The following is an 18,277-nucleotide window of genomic DNA, read 5'->3' as shown; positions in this document are numbered from 1 at the left end:
GGTCAATGGGGTCAATGGGGACTTTGGGGTCAGTGGGGACTTTGGGGTCAATGGGGACATTGGGGTCAATGGGGCACTTTGGGATGAATGGGATTTGTATCAATGGGGCCATTGGCGGCCACTGTGGTGAATGGGCGCTGCTGGAAGCTTGGTTCCCACGCTCCCCATTGATGGCTGCGTTGTTTCCCAGGGCTCCCATTGATGGCCGCAATGTTTCCCACGCCCCCCCATTGACGTTGTGTTGTTTCCCACACAACCCATTGATGGCTGCGTTGATTCCCACGCTCCCCATTGACCTCCGCATTGTTTCCCACGCCCCCCATTGATGGCCACTTTGGTTCCCACGCTCCCCATTGATGCCTGTGGTGGATCCCACGCTCCCCATTGATGGCCGCGTTGGTTCCCACGCCCCCATTGATGGCTGCATTGGTTCCCATGCCCCCATTGATGGCTGTGGTGGTTCCCACACTCCCCATTGATGGCCACTTTGGCTCCCACGCCCCCCATTGATGGCTGTGGTGACTCCCATGCCCTCCATTGATGTCTGCATTTTTTCCCACACCCCCCATTGATGTCTGCAGTGGATTCCATGCCCCCCATTGATGCCTGTTGTGGTTCCCACACCCCCCATTGATGCCTGTGCTGATTCCCACGCCCCCCATTGATGTCTGCAGTGGATCCCATGCCCCACATTGATGCCTGTGGTGATTCCCACGCCCCCATTGATGGCCACGTTGGTTCCCACACCCCCCATTGATGGCTGTGGTGACTCCCATGCCCTCCATTGATGGCTGCGTTGGTTCCCACGCCCCCCATTGATGCCTGTGGTGATTCCCACGCCCCCCACTGATGTCTGCAGTGAATCCCACGCCCCCCATTGCTGGCTGTGGTGGTTCCCACGCCCCCATTCATGTTTGTAGTGGTTCCCACGCCCCCCATTGGTGTCTGCAGTGGATCCCACATCCCCCATTGATACCTGTTGTGGTTCCCACACCCCCCATTGATGCCTGTGCTGATTCCCACGCCCCCCATTGATGTCTGCAGTGGATCCCACTCCCCCCATTGATGTCTGCAGTGGTTCCCACGCCCCCCATTGATGCCTGTGGTGATTCCCACGCCCCCATTGATGGCCACGTTGGTTCCCACGCCCCCCATTGATGGCTGTGCTGGATCCCACACCCCCCATTGATGTCTGCAGCGGATCCCACGCCCCCCCCTTGACACATTGCTGCCCCCCAGGTGCGCCGGCGGACGCAGAACCCGGACTTTGAGGAGACGTTCAGCTTCGCGGTGCCGTTTGCGGAGCTGCCGTCCCGCCGGCTGCATTTCAGCGTCTACGACTTCGAGCGTTTCTCCAGGCACGGCCTCATCGGGCAGGTGGTGCTGGACAACCTGCTGGAGGCTGCCGAGAGGGGCACCGAGAGGCCCATCTGGAGGGACATCGTGCAGGGGGCCGCGGTACGGGGAGCGGGGGGCGATTGGGTGAAGGGGGGGGGTTGGTGCAAGGGGAGGGGGGCGCTTGTGCAAGGGGAGGGGGGTTGGTAGGAGGGGCAGGGGGTGGAACAAGGGGAGGGGGGTCACTTGTGTGGGGGGGGGTTGGTGCAAGGGAAGGGGGGCGCTTGTGCAAGGGGAGGGGGATTGGTAGAAGGGGAGGGGGGTGGGACAGGGGCAGGGGGGTCACTTGTGTGTGGGGGGGTTGGTGCAAGGGGAGGGGGGCGCTTGTGCGAGGGGAGGGGGGTTGGTGCAAGGGGAGGGGGGTGGGACAAGGGGAGGGGGGCACTTGTGTGAGGGGGGAGGGGAGGATGGTGTGAGAGGAGGGGGGTGGGACAAGGGGAGGGGGGCGCTTGTAAGAGGGGGGGTTGGTGCCAGGGGAGGGGGCATAGGGCAAGGGGAGGGGGGGTGGGACAAGGAGAGGGATGGGGTCACTTGTGCAAGGGGTGGGGGGTGTTGGTGCCAGGGGAGGGGGGTTGGTAGAAGGGGAGGGGGGCGCTTGTGCGAGGGGGGGTCTTGGTGCAAGGGGAGGGGGGGGGACAGGGAAAGGGGGTCACTTGTGTGTGGGGTGGGGGGTGTTGGTGCGAGGGGAAGGGAGGGGGTTACTTGTGTGAGGGGGGGGGGGGTTGAAGGGGGTGGGGGGGGTGTTGGTGCCAGGGGAGGGGGCGCGGGGCAAGGGGAGGGGGGGTGGGACAAGGGGAGGGATGGGGTCACTTGTGCAAGGGGTGGGGGGTGTTGGTGTGAGGGGAGGGGGGTTGGTAGAAGGGGGAGGGGGGTGGGACAAGGGGAGGGGGGCACTTGTGTGAGGGGGGAGGGGAGGATGGTGTGAGAGGAGGGGGGTCAGTTGTGCAAGGGGGTGGGGGGGTTGGTGCCAGGGGAGGAGGGTGGAACAAGGGGAGGGGGTCACTTGTGTGAGGGGTGGGGGGTGTTGGTGTGAGGGGAGGCCCCACTGTGACCCTTGGTGACCCCATGACCCCTTGGTGACCCCAGTGACCCCTTAGTGACCAGGGTGGGACAAGGGGAGGGGGACACTTGTATGAGGGGGGGTTGGTGCAAGGGGAGGGGGCGCAGGGCAAGGGGAGGGGAGGTGGGACAAGGGGAGGGATGGGGTCACTTGTGCAAGGGGAGGGGGGTTGGTAGAAGGGGAGGGGGGTGGGACAAGGGGAGGGGGACACTTGTGCAAGGGGGGAGGGGAGGATGGTGTGAGAGGAGGGGGGTGGGACAAGGGGAGGGGGGTGGGACAAGGAAAAGGGTGTCAGTTGTGCGAGGGGAGGGGGGTGTTGGTGCGAGGGGAGGGGGGCGCTTGTGTAATGGGAGGGGGGTTGGTGCCAGGGGAGGGGGCATAGGGCAAGGGGAGGGGGGGTGGGACAAGGGGAGGCATGGGGTGACTTGTGCGAGGGGTGGGGGGTGTTGGTGCCAGGGGAGGGGGGTTGGTAGAAGGGGAGGGGGTGGGACAAGGGGAGGGGGGTGCTTGTAAGAGGGGGGGTTGGTGCCAGGGGAGGGGGCATAGGGCAAGAGGAGGGGGGGTGGGACAAGGAAAGGGGGTCACTTGTGCAAGGGGAGGGGGGCGCTTGTGTAATGGGAGGGGGGCACTTGTGCAAGGGGAGGGGGTTTGGTAGAAGGGGGAGGGGGTGGGACAAGGGGAGGGGGGTGCTTGAGTGAGGGGTGGGGGGTGTTGGTGTGTGAGGAGGGGGTCACTTGTGTAATGGGAGGGGGGTTGAAGGGGGTGGGGGGGTGTTGGTGCGAGGGGAGGGGGTCTGTTGTGTAATGGGAGGGGGGTTGGTGCAAGGGGAGGGGGCATAGGGCAAGGGGAGGGGGGGTGGGACGAGGGGAGGGGGTCACTTGTGTAATGGGAGGGGGGTGGGACAGGGGCAGGGGGGTCACTTGTGTGAGGGGGGTGTTGGTGCAAGGGGAGGGGGTTGGTAGGAGGGGAGGGGGGTGGAACAAGGGGAGGGGGGCACTTGTGTGAGGGGGGAGGGGAGGATGGTGTGAGAGGAGGGGGGTGGGAGAAGGGGAGGGGGATGGGACAAGGAAAGGGTGTCAGTTGTGCGAGGGGAGGGGGGTGTTGGTGCGAGGGGAGGGGGGCGCTTGTGTAATGGGAGGGGGGTTGGTGCAAGGGGAGGGGGGTGGAACAAGGGGAGGGGGGCGCTTGTAAGAGGGGGGGGTTGGTGCCAGGGGAGGGGGCATAGGGCAAGAGGAGGGGGGGGGAGGGACAAGGGGAGGGATGGGGTCACTTGTGCAAGGGGAGGGGGGCACTTGTGCAAGGGGAGGGGGGCGCTTGTGTAATGGGAGGGGGGCACTTGTGCAAGGGGAGGGGGTTTGGTAGAAGGGGGAGGGGGTGGGACAAGGGGAGGGGGGGCGCTTGTGTGAGGGGTGGGGGGTGTTGGTGTGTGAGGAGGGGGTCACTTGTGTAATGGGAGGGGAGGGTGGTGTGAGGGGAGGGGGGTGGGACAAGGGGAGGGGGGGGGACAGTGAAAGGGGGTCACTTGTGTGAGGGGTGGGGGGGGTTGGTGTGAGGGGAGGGGGTCTCTTGTGTAATGGGATGGGAGTGGAGAAGGGGGAGGGGGGTGGGACAAGGGGAGGGGGGCGCTTGTACGAGGGGGGGGTTGATGGAAGGGGAGGGGGGTGGGACAAGGGGAGGGGGTCAGTTGTGCGAGGGGTGGGGGGTGCTGGTGCGAGGGGAGGCCCCACTGTGACCCTTGGTGACCCCGTGACCCCTTGGTGACCCCGGTGACCCCTTAGTGACCAGGGTGGGACAAGGGGAGGGGGACACTTGTATGAGGGGGGGTTGGTGCAAGGGGAGGGGGCGCAGGGCAAGGGGAGGGGAGGTGGGACAAGGGGAGGGATGGGGTCACTTGTGCAAGGGGAGGGGGGTTGGTAGAAGGGGAGGGGGGTGATACAAGGGGAGGGGGACACTTGTGCAAGGGGGGAGGGGAGGATGGTGTGAGAGGAGGGGGGTGGGAGAAGGGGAGGGGGATGGGACAAGGAAAGGGTGTCAGTTGTGCGAGGGGAGGGGGGGTGTTGGTGCCAGGGGAGGGGGGCGCTTGTGTAATGGGAGGGGGGTTGGTAGGAGGGGAGGGGGGTGGAACAAGGGGAGGGGGGCGCTTGTAAGAGGGGGGGTTGGTGCCAGGGGAGGGGGCATAGGGCAAGAGGAGGGGGGGGAGGGACAAGGGGAGGGATGGGGTCAGTTGTGCAAGGGGAGGGGGGTGTTGGTGCCAGGGGAGGGGGGTTGGTAGAAGGGGAGGGGGTGGGACAAGGGGAGGGGGGCGCTTGAGTGAGGGGTGGGGGGTGTTGGTGCCAGGGGAGGGGGGCGCTTGTGTAATGGGAGGGGGGTTGGTGCAAGGGGAGGGGGCATAGGGCAAGGGGAGGGGGGTGGGACGAGGGGAGGGGGTCACTTGTGTAATGGGAGGGGGGTGGGACAGGGGCAGGGGGGTCACTTGTGTAGGGGGGGGTTGGTGCAAGGGGAGGGGGGTTGGTAGGAGGGGAGGGGGGTGGAACAAGGGGAGGGGGGGCACTTGTGTGAGGGGGGAGGGGAGGATGGTGTGAGGGGAGGGGGGTGGGACAAGGGGAGGGGGGGTGGGACAAGGAAAGGGTGTCAGTTGTGCGAGGGGAGGGGGGTGTTGGTGCCAGGGGAGGGGGGCGCTTGTGTAATGGGAGGGGGGTTGGTAGAAGGGGAGGGGGGTGGGACAAGGGGAGGGGGTCACTTGTGTAATGGGAGGGGAGGATGGTGTGAGGGGAGGGGGGTGGGACAAGGGGAGGGGGGTGCTTGTAAGAGGGGGGGTTGGTGCCAGGGGAGGGGGCATAGGGCAAGAGGAGGGGGGGTGGGACAAGGAGAGGGATGGGGTCACTTGTGTGAGGGGTGGGGGGTGTTGGTGCCAGGGGAGGGGGTCTGTTGTGTAATGGGAGGGGGGTTGAAGGGGGTGAGGGGGTGTTGGTGCCAGGGGAGGGGGGGGGGGACGAGGGGAGGGGGGTGCTTGTAAGAGGGGGGGGTTGGTGCAAGGGGAGGGGGCATAGGGCAAGGGGAGGGGGGGGTGGGACAAGGAAAGGGGGTCACTTGTGCAAGGGGAGGGGGGCGCTTGTGTAATGGGAGGGGGGCACTTGTGCAAGGGGAGGGGGTTTGGTAGAAGGGGAGGGGGGTGGGACAAGGGGAGGGGGGGCGCTTGTGTGAGGGGTGGGGGGTGTTGGTGTGTGAGGAGGGGGTCACTTGTGTAATGGGAGGGGAGGGTGGTGTGAGGGGAGGGGCGTGGGACAAGGGGAGGGGGGTGTTGTGAGGGGAGGGGATCTGTTGTGTAATGGGAGGGGGGTTGGTTCAAGGGGAGGGGGCATAGGGCAAGGGGAGGGGGACACTTGGAGGGGGGGGGGGGGCTTGGTGCAAGGGGAGGGGGCTACTTGTGTAAGGGGAGGGGGGGGGGACGGGGAAAGGGGGTCTCTTGTGTGAGGGGGGGGGGGGTGTTGGTGCGAGGGGAGGCCTCACTGTGACCCTTGGTGACCCCGTGACCCCTTGGTGACCCCGGTGACCCCTTGGTGACCCTGTGACCCCTTGGTGACCTCAGTGACCCCTTGGTGACCCTGTGACCCCTTGGTGACTCCGGTGACCCCTTAGTGACCAGAGTGGGACAAGGGGAGGGGGTCACTTGTGCCAGGGGAGGGGGGGTTGGTGGGCCCCGCTGTGACCCTTGGTGACCCCATGACCCCGTGACCCCTTGGTGACCCCCTGTGACCCCATTGGGACCCCATTGGGAGCAGGGACACTATGGGGACACTGAGGGCAGGGGGTCTCTGTGGGGACTCAGTGGGGACACTGAGGGGACAGGGGGGACCCCCCTGGTGACCTCATGACCCCCGCTGACCCCATGACCCCTTGGTGACCCCAGGTGACCCCCCCTTGACCCCACATGACCTCATTGGGAACAGAGGGACACAGGGGGCAGGGGGTCTCTATGGGGACTCAGTGGGGACACTGCGGGGACATGAGGACCCCCCTGTGACCCCATGACCCCCGGTGACCCCTTGGTGACCCCTTGGTGACCCCCTCTGACCCCTGGTGACCCCATTGGGACCCCATTGGGAGCAGGGGGACGTGGGGACACTGCAGGCAGGGGGGTCTTTGCGGGGATGCTATATGGACACTGTGGGGGCACAGGGATGGGGGCTGACCCCGTGACCCCCGGTGACCCCTCCGGTGACCTGTGACCTTTGACCCCCAGGAGAAGGCGGAGCTGGGGGAGGTGAACTTCTCGCTGTGTTACCTCCCCACCGCCGGCCGCCTCACCGTCACTGTGATCCGCGCAGCCAACCTCAGGGCCATGGACCTCACTGGGTACTCAGGTATGGGGGGATGGGGGGGACATTGGGGGCAATGGGGGCATTGGGGGCAATGGGGGCAATGGGGGCAATGGGGGCAATGGGGGCATTGGGGGCAATGGGGGCAATGGGGGCATTGGGGGCATTGGGGGCAATGGGGGGAATGGGGGCAATGGGGGCATTGGGGGCAATGGGGGCATTGGGGGCAATGGGGGCAATGGGGGCATTGGGGGCAATGGGGGCAATGGGGGCATTGGGGGCAATGGGGGCATTGGGGGCAATGGGGGCAATGGGGGCATTGGGGGCAATGGGGGCATTGGGGGCATTGGGGGCATTGGGGGCATTGGGGGCAATGGGGGCATTGGGGGCAATGGGGGCAATGGGCCCTGCTGTCCCCTATGGGTTCTATGGGGTCTGATGCCCCCCTGTGGGCTCTATGGGGCCTGCTGTCCCCCTGTGGTCCCTATGGGCCCTGATGTGGCGCTGTGGGGCCTGCTGTCCCTCTATGGGCTCTATGGGGTCTGGCATCCCCCTATGGGGCCTGATGTCCCCCTATGGGCCCTGCTGTCCCCCTATGGGCCCTGCTGTCCCCCTATGGGCTCTATGGGGCCTGCTGTCCCCCTATGGGGCCCGCTGTCCCCCTATGGGCTCTATGGGGTCTGATGTCACTCTATGGGGCCTGCTGTCCCCCTATGGGTTCAATGGGGTCTGATGTCCCCCTATGGGCTCTATGGGCCCTGCTGTCCCCCTATGGGTTCTATGGGCCCTGCTGTCCCCCTATGGGCTCTATGGGGTCTGTTGTCCCCCTATGGGCTCTATGGGGTCTGACATCCCCTTATGGGGCCTGCTGTCCCCCTATGGGCCCTGATGTCCTCCTATGGGATCTGATGTCCCGTTATGGGGTCTGATGTCCCCCTATGGGCTCTATGGGGCCTGCTGTCCCCCTATGGGGTCTGATGTCCCCCTATGGGGCCTGCTGACCCCCTATGGGGTCTGATGTCCCCCTATGGGCCCTGCTGTCCCCTTATGGGCCCTGATGTCCCCCCTATGGGCTCTATGGGGCCTGCTGTCCCCTTATGGGTTCTATGGGGTCTGCTGTCCCCCTATGGGCTCTATGGGGCCTGCTGTCCCCTTATGGGTTCTATGGGGCCTGCTGTCCCCCTATGGGGCCTGTTGTCCCCCTATGGGTTCTATGGGCCCTGCTCTCCCCCTATGGGCTCTATGGGCCCTGCTGTCCCCCTATGGGTTCTATGGGGTCTGCTGTCCCCCTATGGGCTCTATGGGGCCTGCTGTCCCCCTATGGGGCCTGCTGTCCCCCTATGGGCTCTATGGGGCCTGCTGTCCCCCTATGGGTTCTATGGGCCCTGCTGTCCCCCTATGGGCTCTATGGGGCCTGCTGTCCCCCTATGGGTTCTATGGGGTCTGATGTCACTCTATGGGGCCTGCTGTCCCCCTATGGGGCCTGCTGTCCCCCTATGGGCTCTATGGGGCCTGCTGTCCCCCTATGGGTTCTATGGGCCCTGCTCTCCCCCTATGGGCTCTATGGGGCCTGCTGTCCCCCTATGGGGCCCGCTGTCCCCCTATGGGTTCTATGGGGTCTGGCATCCCCCTATGGGCCCTGCTGTCCCCTTATGGGGTCTGATGTCCCCCTATGGGTTCTATGGGCCCTGCTGTCCCCCCATGGGCTCTATGGGGCCTGCTGTCCCCCTATAGGGTCTGCTGTCCCCCTATGGGTTCTATGGGGCCTGCTGTCCCCCTATGGGCTCTATGGGGTCTGACGTCCCCCTATGAGTTCTATGGGCCCTGCTGTCCCCCTATGGGCTCTATGGGGTCTGATGTCACTCTATGGGTTCTATGGGGTCTGATGTCACTCTATGGGGCCTGCTGTCCCCCTATGGGCTCTATGGGGCCTGTTGTCCCCCTATGGGGCCTGCTGTCCCCCTATGGGTTCTATGGGGTCTGATATCCCCCTATGGGGCCTGCTGTCCCCCTATGGGTTCTATGGGGTCTGATATCCCCCTATGGGGCCTGCTGTCCCCCTATGGGTTCTATGGGGTCTGATATCCCCCTATGGGGCCTGCTGTCCCCCTATGGGTTCTATGGGGCCTGCTGTCCCCCTATGGGTTCTATGGGCCCTGCTGTCCCCCTATGGGTTCTATGGGGCCTGTTGTCCCCCTATGGGTTCTATGGGCCCTGCTGTCCCCCTATGGGTTCTATGGGCCCTGCTGTCCCCCTATGGGCCCTGCTGTCCCCCTATGGGCTCTATGGGGCAGGCCGTCCCCCTATGGGCCCTGACGCGGCGCTGTGGGTCAGACCCATACGTGAAGGCGTCGCTGATGGCGGAGGGGCGGCGGCTGAAGAAGCGCAAGACGTCCATCAAGAAAAACACCTTGAACCCCAGCTACAACGAGGCGCTCGTCTTCGACGTCCCGCACGACAGCGTGCAGCACCTCAGCATCACCATCGCCGTCATGGACTATGACTGGTGAGTATTATGGGATGGATGTGGGGTGATATGGGGGGATATAGGGGGATATGGGGATATGGGGTGGATATGGGGTGCATATGGGGTGGCTATGGGGGGGTATGGGTGGTATGGGGTGGTATGGGGGGCTATGGGGATACGGGGTGCTATGGGGTGGGTATGGGGTGGATATGGGGTGGATATGGGGTGGATATGGGGTGGTATGGGGTGATATGGGGTGGGTATGGGTGGTATGGGGTGATATGGGGTGGGTATGGGGTGGATATGGGGTGGATATGGGGTGGATATGGGGGTGGATATGGGTGGGTATGGGGTGGTATGGGGTGATATGGGGTGGGTATGGGGTGGATATGGGGTGGTATGGGGTGATATGGGGTGGGTATGGGGTGGATATGGGGTGGATATGGGGTGGGTAAGGGGATATGGGGTGGCTATGGGGTGGATATGGGGCGCTATGGGGTGATATGGGGTGGATATAGGGATATGGGGCGCTATGGGGTGCTATGGGGATATGGGGTGGGTATGGGGTGCTATGGGGTGGATATGGGGTGGATATGGGGTGGCTATGGGGTCATATGGGGTGGGTATGGGGCAGATATGGGGTGGGTATGGGATGGATATGGGGCACTATGGGGTGCTATGGGGTGCTATGGGGTGGATATGGGGTGGATATGGGGTGCTATGGGGTGGATATGGGGGATATGGGGTGGGTATGGGGTGGATATGGGGTGGATATGGGGCTCTATGGGGTGCTATGGGGGGGGTATGGGGTGGCTATGGGGTGGATATGGGGTGGATATGGGGTGGCTATGGGACGTGCAGCACCTCAGCATCACCATCGCCGTCATGGACTATGATTGGTGGGTATTATGGGATGGATATGGGGTGATATGGGGCGCTATGGGGCGCTATGGGGATATGGGGGGCTATGGGGTGGCTATGGGGTGGCTATGAGACGTGCAGCACCTCAGCATCACCATCGCCGTCATGGACTATGATTGGTGGGTGACTATTATGGGATGGAGGTGGGGTGATATGGGGTGATGTGGGGGGATATGGGGATATGGGGGGGTATGGGGTGGGTATGGGGTGCTATGGGGTGGATATGGGTGGGTGTGGGGTGGATATGGGGTGCTATGGGGTGGATATGGGGGGGTATGGGGCAGGTATGGGATGGATATGGGGCTCTATGGGGTGCTGTGGGGTGGTTATAGGGATATGGGGTGGGTATGGGGTGGGTATGGGGTGGATATGGGGGGCTATGGGGTGGATATGGGGCGCTATGGGGTGGGTATGGGGATATGGGGTGGATATGGTGTGGGTATGGGGGGGTATGGGTGATATGGGGGGGTATGGGGTGGATATGGGATGGATGTGGGGCGCTATGGGGTGATGTGGGGTGGGTATGGGGATATGGGGTGGATATGGGGTGGATATGGGGTGGATATGGGGTGGCTATGGGACGTGCAGCACCTCAGCATCACCATCGCCGTCATGGACTACGACTGGTGGGTGACTATTATGGGATGGATATGGGGCGCTATGGGGCGCTGTGGGGATATGGAGTGGGTATGGGGTGCTATGGGGTGGATATGGGGTGGATATGGGGTGGATATGGGGGGATATGGGGTGGATATGGGGTGGATATGGGGTGGCTATGGGACGTGCAGCACCTCAGCATCACCATCGCCGTCATGGACTATGATTGGTGGGTATTATGGGATGGGGTATGGGGTGATATGGGGTGATGTGGGGATATGGGGGGGTATGGGGTGGATATGGGGTGGCTATGGGGTGGGTATGGGGTGATATGGGGATATGGGGTGGATATGGGGTGGATATGGGGTGGATATGGGGTGGTATGGGGTGATATGGGGTGGATATGGGGTGGATATGGGGTGGCTATGGGGTGGGTATGGGGTGGATATGGGGTGGATATGGGGTGGCTATGGGGTCATATGGGGTGGTATGGGGCAGATATGGGGTGGGTATGGGGTGGGTATGGAGTGGATATGGGATGGATGTGGGGCGCTATGGGGCGCTATGGGGTGGGTATGGGGATATGGGGTGGTTATAGGGATATGGGGTGGGTATGGGGTGGCTATGGGGTGGATATGGGTGGGTATGGGGTGCTATGGGGTGCTATGGGGATATGGGGGGGTATGGGGTGGATATGGGGTGGCTATGGGATGTGCAGCACCTCAGCATCACCATCGCCGTCACGGACTACAACTGGTGGGTGACTATTATGGGATGGATGTGGGGCGCTATGGGGTGATGTGGGTTGGGTATGGGGTGATATGGGGCGCTATGGGGTGATATGGGGTGGTTATAGGAATATGGGGGGGTATGGGGTGGATATGGGGTGGTATGGCGTGGGGTTTGTGTGGGATGTGGGTCCCGCTATGGGGCGCTATGGGTCTCGCTATGGGGCAGCATAGGACACAACGAGGTGATCGGGCTGTGTGTGGGATGTGGGTCCCGCTATGGGTCCCGCTATGGGTCCCGCTATGGGGCGCTATGGGTCTCGCTATGGGGCAGCATAGGACACAACGAGGTGATCGGGCTGTGTGTGGGATGTGGGTCCCGCTATGGGTCCCGCTATGGGGCGCTATGGGGCGCTATGGGTCCCGCTATGGGTCTCGCTATGGGGCAGCATAGGACACAACGAGGTGATCGGGCTGTGTGTGGGATGTGGGTCCTGCTATGGGTCCCGCTATGGGTCCCGCTATGGGGCGCTATGGGGCTCTGTGGGTCCCGCAATGGGGCGCTATGGGTCCCGCTATGGGTCCCCGCTATGGGTCTCGCTATGGGGCAGCATAGGACACAACGAGGTGATCGGGCTGTGTGTGGGATGTGGGTCCCGCTATGGGGCGCTGTGGGTCCCGCTATGGGTCCCGCTATGGGTCCCGCTATGGGGCAGCATAGGACACAACGAGGTGATCGGGCTGTGTGTGGGATGTGGGTCCCGCTATGGGGCGCTATGGGGCTCTGTGGGTCCCGCAATGGGGTGCTATGGGTCCCGCTATGGGTCCCGCTATGGGGCGCTATGGGTCTCGCTATGGGGCAGCATAGGACACAACGAGGTGATCGGGCTGTGTGTGGGATGTGGGTCCCGCTATGGGTCCCGCTATGGGTCCCGCTATGGGGCGCTATGGGTCTCGCTATGGGGCAGCATAGGACACAACGAGGTGATCGGGCTGTGTGTGGGATGTGGGTCCCGCTATGGTCCCGCTATGGGGCGCTATGGGGCGCTATGGGTCCCGCTATGGGTCTCGCTATGGGGCAGCATAGGACACAACGAGGTGATCGGGCTGTGTGTGGGATGTGGGTCCCGCTATGGGTCCCGCTATGGGGCGCTATGGGGCGCTATGGGTCCCGCTATGGGTCTCGCTATGGGGCAGCATAGGACACAACGAGGGTGATCGGGCTGTGCCGCGTGGGGCAGCGACGCTGAGGGCCCCGGCCGCGAGCACTGGGCCGAGATGCTGGCCAACCCACGGACCCCCATCGAGCAGTGGCACGTCCTGGTCGAGGTCAGCAGCCCCACAGCCACCCCATAGGGACCCCAAAGAGACCCCATAGGGACCCCGTAGAGATGCCATAGAAACCCTATAGAGACCCCATAGGGATCCTATAGAAACCCCATGGAGATCCTATAGAGATGCCGTAGAAACCCCTTAGAAACCAAAAGGACCCCATAGAAACCCCATAGAGACCCCATAGGGACCCCAAAGAGATCCTATAGAAACCCCATAGAGATCCTATAGAGACCCCATAGGGATCCCATAGGAACCCCATAGAGATGCCATAGGGATCCCATAGAGATCCTATAGAGACACCATAGAGACCCCATAGAGACCCCATAGAGATCCTATTGACTTCCCATAGAAACCCCATAGGGACCCCATAGAGACCCCATAGAGATCCTATAGAGACACCATAGGGATCCTATAGAAACCCCATAGAGACCCCATAGAGATCCCATAGGGACCCCAAAGAAACCCCATTGGGACCCCATAGGGACCCCAAACAGACCCCATAGAGATCCCATAGAGATCCTATAGAGACACCATAGGGATCCTATAGAGACCCTATAGAGACCCCATAGGAACCCCAAAGAGATCCTACAGAGACCCCATAGAGACCCTATAGGGATTCCATAGAAACCCCATAGAGACCCCATAGAGATCCTGTAGAGATGCCATAGGGATCCCATAGAGACCCCATAGGGATCCTATAGAAACCCCATAGAGACCCCTATAGGGACCCCATAGAGATCCTATAGAAACCCCATATTGATCCTATAGAAACCCCATAGAAACCCCATAGAGATCCTATAGAAACCTCATAGGGACCCAATAGAGATCCTACAGAGACCCCATAGAGATCCTATAGAAACCCCATAGAGATCCTATAGAGATCCCATAGAGACACCATAGAGACCCCATAGAGATCCTATAGAGACACCATAGGGATCCTATAGAAACCCCATAGGGACCCCATAGGGACCCCGTATAGACCCCATAGGGACCCCATAGGGACCCCAAAGAGTCCCCATAGGGATCCTATAGAAACCCCATAGAGATCCTATAGAGATGCCATAGAAACCCCATAGCGATGCCATAGAAACCCCTTAGAAACCAAAAGGACCCCATAGAAACCCCATAGAGACCCCATAGGGACCCCATAGAGATCCTATAGAAACCCCATAGAGACCCCATAGAGATCCCATAGAAACCCCATAGAGACCAAAAGGACCCCATAGAAACCCCATAGAGACCCCATAGGGACCCCAAAGAGACCCCATAGAAACCCCATAGAAACCCCGTAGAGATCCTATAGAGATCCCAAAGAAACCCCATAGAGACCCCATGGAGACCCCATAGGGACCCCATAGAAACTCCATACAGACCCCATAGAGACCCCATAGAGATCCTATAGAGACACCATAGGGATCCTATAGCAACCCCATAGGGACCCCATAGAGATCCTATAGAAACCCCATAGGGACCCCAAAGAAACCCCATAGAAACCCCACAGAGACCCCATAGAGATCCTATCGAAACCCCATAGGGATGCCATAGAAACCCCATAGAAACCAAAAGGACCCCATAGAGACCCCATAGGGACCCCATATCCTCCCATAGAAACCCAATGACCCCGTGACCTTACCATGAACCTCCCTGTGACCCCTTGGTGACCCTGTGACCTTGCAATGACCCCACTGTGACCCCGTGACCCCGTGACCCTGCGATGACCCCGTGACCTTCCAATGACCCCACTGTGACCCTGGGGTTACCCCATGACCTCACAATGACCCCGTGACCCCACCATGACCCGTGACCCTGAGATGACCCCGTGACCTTCCAATGACCCCACTGTGACCCCACTGTGACCCCATGACCTTACCGTGTCCCTACACTCTGTGACCCCACAATGACCCCACCGTGACCCCCTGATGACCCATGACCTTCCAATGACCTTCCAATGACCCCACCATGACCCCAGTGTGACCCCGTGACCTTACCGTGTCCCTACACTTTCTGACCCCACAATGACCCCACTGTGACCTTGCAGTGACCCCATGATGACCCTGTGACCTTACAATGACCCCACTGTGACCCCACATTGACCCCATGACCTTCCAATGACCCCACAGTGACCCCACAATGACCCCGTGACCTTACCGTGACCCTACACTCTGTGACCCCGCAATGACCCCACCGTGACCCCCTGATGACCCATGACCTTCCAATGACCCCACGGTGACCCCACAATTACCCCGTGACCTTACCATGACCCTACACTCTCTGACCCCACAATGACCCCACTGTGACCCTGCAGTGACCCCATGATGACCCTGTAACCTTACAATGACCCCACTGTGACCCCACAATGACCCCATGACCTTCCAATGACCCCACCGTGACCCCACAATGACCCCGTGACCTTACCGTGACCTTACACTCTCTGACCCCACCGTGACCCCCTGGTGACCCATGACCTTGCAATGACCCCACCGTGACCCCACGGTGACCCTGTGACCTTACCATGACCTTACACTCTGTGACCCCACAATGACCCCACTGTGACCTTGCAGTGACCCCATGATGACCCTGTGACCTTACAATGACCCAACGTGACCCCACAATGACCCCGTGACCCCACATTGACCCCATGACCTTGCAATGACCCCACAGTGACCCCACCATGACCCCGTGACCTTACCATGACCCTACACTCTGTGACCCCTTGGTGACCCCTTGGTGACCCCTTGGTGACCCCGTGACCCCTTGGTGACCCCACAGGAGAAAGCTCTGGCGCTGCCCAAAGCGACGGCGCGGGAAAAAGGCGTCGGGGGGGAAAATCACTGAGCCATACTGGGAGCACTGGTTTGTACTGGGGGGCACTGGGGGGGGGCACTGGGCCAGACTGGGGGGCCATAATGGGGCACTGGGGGGGCACTGGGCCATACTGGGAGGCACTGGGCCATACTGGGAGATACTGGGGGGGGCACTGGGCCATACTGGGAGGCACTGGGGGGGCACTGGGCCATACTGGGAGGCACCGGGGGGGCACTGGGCCATACTGGGGGGCCATACTGGGAGGTACTGGGGGGGAGAAGGGGGGGTACTGGGCCATACTGGGAGGCCCTGGGGGGCACTGGGGGGGCACTGGGCAATACTGGGCCCACTGGGGGGCACTGGGCCATACTGGGAGGTACTGGGGGGCACTGGGGGGGCACTGGGCCATACTGGTTGGCACTGGGGGGCACTGGGCCATACTGGGAGGAACTGGGCCATACTAGGGGGCACTGGGGGGGTATTGGGCCATACTGGGAGGCCCTGGGGGGGCACTGGGCCATACTGGGAGCACTGGGCCATACTGGGAGCACTGGTTTGTACTGGGTGGGGAGTGGGGCGGGGGCTGGGGGGGGCACTGGGCCAGACTGGGGGGCCATAATGGGTTACTGGGGGAGAGAAGGGGGGGTACTGGGCCATACTGGGAGGCGCTGGAGGGGGGCACTGGGCCATACTGGGAGGCACTGGGGGGCACTGGGCCATACTGGGAGAAACTGGGCCATACTGGGAGGCACTGGGGGGGAACAGGGCCATACTGGGAGACACTGGGCCATACGGGGGGGCCATACTGGGAGGCACTGGGCCATACTGGGAGGTACTAAGGGGGCACTGGGCCATACTGGGAGGCCATACTGGGGGCACTGGTGGGGACTGGGGGGGCACTGGGCCATACTGGGGGCACTGGGGAGGAGAAGGGGGGGTACTGGGCCATACTGGGGGGCACAGGGCCATACTGGGATGCCATACTGGGAGGCACTGGGCCGTACTGGGGGACCATACTGGGAGCCACTGGGTCATACTGGGAGGCACTGGGCCATACTGGGAGGTACTGGGGGGCACTGGGGGGGCACTGGGCCATACTGGGAGCCACTGGGTCATACTGGGGGCCATACTGGGAGGCACTGGGCCATACTGGGAGGGATGGGGTGGCACTGTGGCATACTGGGGACACTGGGCCATACTGGGAGACACTGGGCCATACTGGGGGGCCATACTGGGAGGCACTGGGCCATACTGGGGGGCCATACTGGGGGCACTGGTGGGGACTGGGGGGGGTACTGGGCCACACTGGGGGCCACTGAGGGGCACTGGGCCATACTGGGAGGCACTGGGCCATACTGGGAGGTACTGGGGGGGGCCATACTGGGCCATACTGGGAGGCCATACTGGGGGCACTGGTGGGGACTGGGGGGGCACTGGGCCATACTGGGGGGCACTGGGGGAGCACTGGGCCATACTGGGGGGCCATACTGGGAGGCACTGGGGGAAACTGGGGGTGCACTGGGCCATACTGGGGGCACTGGGAGGAGAAGGGGGGGTACTGGGCTATACTGGGGGGCACAGGGAGGGAGCACTGGGCCATACTGGGAGGCACTGGGAGGAAACTGGGGGGGGCACTGGGCCATACTGGGAAGGAACTGGGGGGGCACTGGGTCATACTGGGAGGCACTGGGCCATACTGGGAGGTACTGGGGGGGGACTGGGGGGGCACTGGGCCATACTGGGGGGCACTGGGGGAGCACTGGGCCATACTGGGAGATACTGGGGGGAACTGGGAGGGCACTGGGCCATACTGGGAGGTACTGGGGGGGGCCATACTGGGCCATACTGGGAGGCCATACTGGGGGCACTGGTGGGGACTGGGGGGCACTGGGCCATACTGGGAGGCACTGGGCCATACTGGGAGGTACTGGGGGGGGCCATACTGGGCCATACTGGGAGGCCATACTGGGGGCACTGGTGGGTACTGGGGAGGCACTGGGCCATACTGGGGGCCACTGGGCCATACTGGGAGGCACTGGGCCATACTGGGAGCCACTGGGGGGCACTGGTCCATACTGGGCCATACTGGGAGGTACTGGGGGGAACTGGGCCATACTGGGAGATACTGGGGGGGCACTGGGCCATACTGGGGGCACTGGTCCATACTGGGAGGCACTGGTGGGGGCAGGGGGCCATACTGGGGTGCTGGGATGCCATACTGGTTCATACTGGTCCATACTGGGAGCACTGACCCCCCCCCCCCCCTTTTCCCACAGGCGCTGAGACCCCGCATGGAAGCCATAGCGGCGCCCCCCCCCCCCCCCCCCCCACTGTGACCCCAAAAAGAGCCCCAAAATTTGGGGGGGGGGGGGCGACCCTGGGGGGGGGGAGGGGAGGGGACCCCAAAAACCCCATAAACCCCATAAACCCCATAAACCCCATAAACCCCATAAACCCCCATTGTGTGACCCCATAAACCCCATTGTGTGACCCCATAAACCCCACTGTGTGACCCCATAAACCCCACTGTGTGACCCCATAAACCCCATATGTGTGTGTGACCCCATAAACCCCATATGTGTGTGTGACCCCAATAAACCCCATATGTGTGTGTGACCCCATAAACCCCATATGTGTGACCCCATAAACC

General features: G+C 62.5%; 1 protein-coding gene across 1 annotated transcript in view; it reads left to right on the top strand.

Moving 5' to 3' along the window:
* SYT3 (synaptotagmin 3) overlaps nt 1-17,947 on the top strand; it is a 42,401-nt gene extending 24,454 nt beyond the window's left edge. Inside the window, exons 5-11 of the mRNA XM_048932937.1 lie at nt 1,240-1,458; nt 6,699-6,819; nt 9,109-9,280; nt 11,717-11,758; nt 12,729-12,816; nt 15,592-15,675; nt 17,904-17,947. Coding sequence (XP_048788894.1) covers nt 1,240-1,458; nt 6,699-6,819; nt 9,109-9,280; nt 11,717-11,758; nt 12,729-12,816; nt 15,592-15,657 — 708 coding nt within the window. The 3' untranslated portion in view covers nt 15,658-15,675; nt 17,904-17,947. The remainder of the gene's footprint in view (nt 1-1,239; nt 1,459-6,698; nt 6,820-9,108; nt 9,281-11,716; nt 11,759-12,728; nt 12,817-15,591; nt 15,676-17,903) is intronic.
* The last annotated feature ends 330 nt before the right edge of the window (nt 17,948-18,277 follow it).

This window comes from Lagopus muta, unplaced genomic scaffold (assembly GCF_023343835.1).
Source record: "Lagopus muta isolate bLagMut1 unplaced genomic scaffold, bLagMut1 primary scaffold_151, whole genome shotgun sequence".
Lineage (NCBI taxonomy): Eukaryota > Metazoa > Chordata > Aves > Galliformes > Phasianidae > Lagopus > Lagopus muta.
The sequence above is the reverse complement of the archived record's forward strand: the minus strand, read 5'-3'. Positions and strand labels throughout refer to the sequence as shown.